Raw genomic sequence first — 6,000 nt, forward strand, 5'->3', positions numbered from 1 at the left:
TATTCATCATTTATTTCCTTTGGAGAAACTGAAGCACGACCCTAATCATGGTGGCAAAGGATGTTGGGTTCTCTCAGGCACTGACCTCAGCAGCACAGGAGAGTTTAGTTTGGGGTGAGAGTCTGACTGAACTTGGTTGGGTGGTGGCAGATATGACCACAGTTGTCAAGTAAGACATCATAGGTAAATAGCTAATGCCAATAAATGATTCCCATTCATATATATTTTCCACATTCCATATCCCACATATATTTATAGAAAGAAAAGGATCACTTTTCTGAGAAATAAAATAAACTCTAGGGCATATAGTCCAAAGCAGATATGTGAATGCTATGCTTCTGTCATCTATCTAAAGATTATAATCAATCTTGAAATCAGAACTCCAATATTTAAGTAGTGAAGGAAACAGGAAATAGGAAATCAAAGTCCTTTTTGCGGCAGCTAACATGAGCCTTTGGGCCCTCAAAGCGTTATCATACCTGAGCAGGTTCTCTCACTTGTCTCTTTCAGGACACAGTTGTGGCTCTCCATGCTTTGTCCAAATATGGAGCAGCCACTTTCACCAGGACTGGGATGTCTGCAGAAGTGACCATCGAATCTTCAAAATTTTCCAAAAAATTCCAAGTGGACAACAAAAACCGCCTGTTACTACAGCAAATTTCATTGCCAAAGGTGCCTGAAGAATATAGCATGAGAGTGACAGGAAAAGGTTGTGTCTACCTCCAGGTGAGACTTGGGGCAGATGAAGCTAGGGGGTCCACAATAACCATTCACGCTGAAAAGTCCTCATTCGGCAAATGATGGGACAAGTCAGAGAAAGAGTTGAGGAAGTTAAGGGGAATCCTGGGGAAGGAAGAAACACAGATTTTTGTCTTTGATGTTCCACAGACGTCGTTCAAATACAATATTCTCCCAGAAAAGGAAAAGTTTCCATTTGCTTTGGAGGTGCAGACTTTGCCCCAAACTTGCGAAGGATCCAAAGCCCACACCAGCTTCCAGATCACACTGAACGTCAGGTAAGACATTCTGACTGTACTACCTAATTCCAGCATAGCAACCAATCTTATTACTGGAATTCCTCATTAAGCAGAGCAATATGACAATAAATGTTTGTGCTACATTTTAGTGAAAAAGCAATGTGTTCTCACGATACAAAATTTCTCACTGATGGGGTTTACATTGTACATCTTCTGCCTCCAGGATCTATTATTGTCGAACCTCATTATTTAAAGGTCATTAATGTCCCTCAATAATAACTAAAGAAAGAAAATTATCCCTTGCCTCTGACCTGAATTTCTCATTTCATTCTAATGCAATTATTATCCTAATTTCATTCCAATGTAATGAAATCGTAAATTATTCTCCTTATATCCAGAATAGAGATGGAGAATTCTTGAAAAGCATGAACATAAGTAGTGACTCTCTCATTAGAATTCCTACTGGCAATAATCAAATATCAGATTATGTACAAAATAATCAACTTGGAGAAAAATACATATATGTGTAGCAAAATTCAAATAGCTACAGGGCTTACCAAAAAAATGTATCTGTCCACAAGAGTATTACGACCAGGTTGGGGACACTATTCAGGAGAAAAGTTAAGATATAGTATATGTAACAAATAACTGACATAGATTAGAGATCTCAAGCCTAGCTATGCATCACTTGTAGAGTTTTCTTTTTTTTTCTTTTTCCTTTGAGGAGGATTAGCCCTGAGGTAACTGCCACCAAACCTCCTCTTTTCGCTGAGGGAGACTGGCCCTGAGCTAACATCCATGCTCATCCTCCTCTACTTTTTATATGTGGGACGCCTGCCACAGCATGGTGTGCCAAGCTGTGCCATGTCCGCACCCGGCATCCGAACTGTCAAAACGCCGGGCCGCGGAGAAGCAGAACATGCGAACTTAATGCTGCGCCACGAGGCTGGCCCCCTGTAGAGCTTTCTTAGAGTCCACACACGTGAAGTCCTGATTCATCATGTCTAGAGCAGGCCTGGTCTCCAGGGCTTTAACAGGCTCCCTGAAGATCCTAGTGCACAGCCAGTTTTCTGAACCACCTGAGCAGAATATTTTAGGAAGATTCCTATGTACCTTTCAGGGCTGTTAAGTGCTTACTGTGGACATAGAAAAAGAGAGTATTTAGTGACACAGAAAACCCTGCTTCTTTTCTTCCCTGGATCTTCAGTTACACTGGGAGTCGCCCCGCCTCCAACATGGCGATTGCTGATGTGAAGATGGTATCCGGCTTCGTTCCACTAAAACCAACAGTGAAAACGGTAGGTTTATTATAAGCCCTGGAGTCTCTATTTTATTTACTGTTTTTTATATCTCAAGACTAAGACAACATTAATATTAAAATACTATTAAATAAACCTATATGAAAGACTTATACTTTCTCCAAACTCAGAAATATAATTCAGCATGTTTGTATGAGTGCATAACACTCTGCTGGGAGCCACACCTACTAGGAAAAAGAAATTCCTGCTTTCCTGGAGCTCAGAATCTTGTTAAGAAGATAAAGCATATGCATATGAACCAGTGAAAAAAATATGAAAATGACAACTTGACATAACGATAAGTATTACAGAAGTTTAAAGAAAAATGAGATCGCTATAAATTAGAGCAAGCAAAAAAATTAAAAACAACAACAAAAAAGCACCTCCTTCATTTCAATTATCTTTCATTTCTAATTTTACCTCACCTTTTACCTTTGTCTTTACTGACAAAAGGCATTGGAAGAAATTTTACCCTCAGGCTTAAGTTCGTAATAAAAATTCTTTTCTCTGGGTTCCCCAGGAGTTTCATATGTTTATTAACATTAGCGATGTTTTAATTTTCTTCAGCTTGAAAGCTCTAATCATGTGACCAGAACAGAAGTCAGCAACAACCATGTTTTGATTTACCTTGATGAGGTGAGAGCCCTGCCACTCTAGTTATAAAAAATATAGATAATAATCCCTCTCAGGGAGCTGTCTGGGAATAGAATGAAAGGATTTTTGAGATATCACCTCCATACTAAAAATATGAGAATTCTAACGTTAACTACAGTATAACATTCTCCTCTTCTTCTTTATTTATATTTCACCTGGGACTATGGAAAGAAATGGCTTACTGTAATATTTGGATATGAATATCTCCAGGACCCCATAAGCAAGAAATTCTCCACAAAATGTGTTTATTATGTCCATAAGTTACTTGGAAGATATTGAGTAATGTAATGTAATGAACATATTGACTAATCCTCTGGGAGTAGTCAATTATTATATCAATATCACATCGACAATATAAAAGGGGAAAATACTATCAATTTCAGCAAGGACTTGAACCATAAAATAATAAGATCAGTCCACTAATAAACCAATCTCATTTTATAGCTATGTGTTATAGCATGGTTTATTCATTCACATATTGATGGATATTGTAGTTTACAAATTTTAAAAAACTTAAATAAGGCTGCAATGATCAACCTTCTGTATTCCTTTTTTGAGTCGACACATGTATTTCTACAAGATAGAGAAGTGAAACTGTACCAAATCTCTGGATATTTAAAAATAAACATAGCTATTCAACCAATAAGAATCATATATCATTCACCCCCTGTGGACAGAGCCATATACTAGCATTAATGGGGTATATGAATGGTTTTAGTTTTTTGAAGAAATAATTTGGGAAAGTTTTCATCTACTCCGGGAGTTTTCCACATAATTTAAGGACCTGTTTGTGAATAAAAAGTTGCTCTACCCAAAAACAGATGAATTCTTAAATTCATTCAAAGAATAGAGAAGAAAGCTCCCTGAAAGGTCATTTAATTCTCTTTTGTTTTCTAGGTGACAAATCAGACACTAAGCTTGTCCTTCACAGTTGTACAGGATATCCCAGTAAGAGATCTGAAACCAGCCATAGTGAAAGTCTATGATTACTATGAGACAGGTGAGTATGAGCAACTTTCACATAGAAATTAAATTCCTGATCACAGATATTTAGATCTGAGAAATGTGTTGAGGCAATTTATTACATTAATGACTCATCACTTTATTTTGTCTCCACCAATCTGATTCTTCTCTCTTTGTCTTTGTACATACATTGTAGAAACTACCTATAGTAAGACTATGTCAACTACTAATATAAAACAACCATAAGATATTTATTTCCCTTTTCTTGAGATAAATCAACTATAGGATGATATGAGATTTAAATAAGTATAACATCTGAACTGTCCTTCAGGAGTTTAGAGTAAAGAGAAACATACAATGTATTTGAAAAGTTAACAACATAAGACAGCAAGCCATGCATCAAATGAATGATGCTGATGCTTCTATACAATTCTTCCCCCAATAAAGATTCTTTCACTGACCTGTATCCCATATATGTTTACTTTCCATCACTTCACCTAATGATTTTTGTTTTTATTCAGATGAGTTTGCAATTGCTGAGTACAATGCTCCTTGCAGCAAAGGTAAGCAATTGACACTCCTTCCAAATGCAATCAGAACCCCTCTGACTTGTCCCTCAAATCTCCTCCATAAAATTCCAGCTAAATATTTTTCATAGACATCATATTGCTCACAGCGCAATTTATAGAAAAATGGATTTATTGGGAGGGGGCCACTGACAGTCAAACCTCAGATAGTTCATAGGATTGCTTATTGGATAATTACAAAAATGGATCTCATTCTCCACTATGCTAATTAGGTTTCCTTAGCATTATGTTACCCAAATCTAAGGGAAGGAATATTCCACTGCTCAGAGCTCCAAGTCCATCTTGATTTTCTATTCTTTCCACTGTCGCAGATCTTGGAAATGCTTGAAAACCAGGTGAAAGAAACTGCTTTGCTGGAGTCCCTGTTCCACAGATTCAGGTCTCTGTGGAAGAAAAGGGGTTTTGTATCTCTGAGGACTTGATGAATAAACTTTTTTCCTGGTCAATATCTATCACTGTTTCCTCATTCATTCAATAAAGATTTATTACATTTCCGTATGATTCCTAACAGACTCCCAAGATAAACATTCAAAGTAATAAAGAGCTGAGGGACTTCAGAAAATGAAAAATATTACAGTGAAGTTGGCCTGAATAGATTTTGTGTAGGGATTGCAGGAAAAGAAGAAAGTATTGGATTACATATTAGGAGGGTGTAAAGTGTGTTTGGTTATGAGAATACCCTAAGAAAAAGCCAAAGAGTGGATTTTATGAGAAAATAAAAGGCTGATTTGGCTAGAAAGCACTTTCCACATTAAAGGGAAGTAATGAAATCCAAAGTTGGATAGATTACATTGATAGATAGCATAATTAATTGAGACTTGACCTGAATTGGGAGTTATGTGTCTTCAGTTTGAACTACATCTGCCATTGACTGATACAAATGATCAGTCAGTCAACCTTGGGTCTCAGATTCAATAAAGGATGACAGATTGAAAACGTTGAAGAGGTTATACACATAGAAGCAAGTTTTCTTAAAAGAAAGAATATATAGGACTCAAAGCCCAAATAGGAGAGTTATATTGGGGGATCGTTTTCCTGGAACTTGAGCCAGGATAATAGATAGATACAAACTAAGGAGGTATTCAGATTCAGGAAGTCAGAGCTCTCACAATATCTAGTCTCTACGTTTTCTTTGTGGTAAGTACTGAAATCATCTATTATATAAATAGAGGGGCAGGAGCTTCAGCGTTTGTAGAGAAGATCTCTGGAGTCCTCAGAGTCCTAGGCTTCATTTGCTTTAATTTGACAGAAGCCTGGATGGTATAAACTAAAAACTCTAAAGGACTTTGAAGTTTAAACATCCTTAGCTCTGTTTCCAGGCTAGGCAAAAATAAAAGATAAAAGCTATCACTTTTGTGCCAAGTTCACTCTAAGCACCTCACAAGTATTAACATATCAAACCTATGAAATAGGTACTATTGTAACAGAGCAGAGACCAATGTAACTTGCCCAAAGTTACTCAGCTAGTAAAAGGGAGAACCAGAATCCAATACCAAGAAGTCTGGCTTCCAAGTCCATGCT

The 6,000-nt window shown here is 37.0% G+C and overlaps 1 protein-coding gene across 1 annotated transcript in view; it reads left to right on the plus strand.

The window, feature by feature from the left end:
* LOC124250922 (alpha-2-macroglobulin-like) overlaps positions 1-4,931 on the plus strand; it is a 35,418-nt gene extending 30,487 nt beyond the window's left edge. The window contains exons 30-36 of the mRNA XM_046683235.1: positions 511-726; positions 889-1,016; positions 2,185-2,275; positions 2,843-2,911; positions 3,827-3,929; positions 4,414-4,455; positions 4,791-4,931. Of these exons, the coding sequence (XP_046539191.1) occupies positions 511-726; positions 889-1,016; positions 2,185-2,275; positions 2,843-2,911; positions 3,827-3,929; positions 4,414-4,455; positions 4,791-4,807 (666 nt within the window). The 3' untranslated portion in view covers positions 4,808-4,931. The remainder of the gene's footprint in view (positions 1-510; positions 727-888; positions 1,017-2,184; positions 2,276-2,842; positions 2,912-3,826; positions 3,930-4,413; positions 4,456-4,790) is intronic.
* Positions 4,932-6,000: the final 1,069 nt, after the last annotated feature.

The sequence above is a fragment of the Equus quagga genome, chromosome 1 (assembly GCF_021613505.1).
Source record: "Equus quagga isolate Etosha38 chromosome 1, UCLA_HA_Equagga_1.0, whole genome shotgun sequence".
Classification (NCBI taxonomy): Eukaryota; Metazoa; Chordata; class Mammalia; order Perissodactyla; family Equidae; genus Equus; species Equus quagga.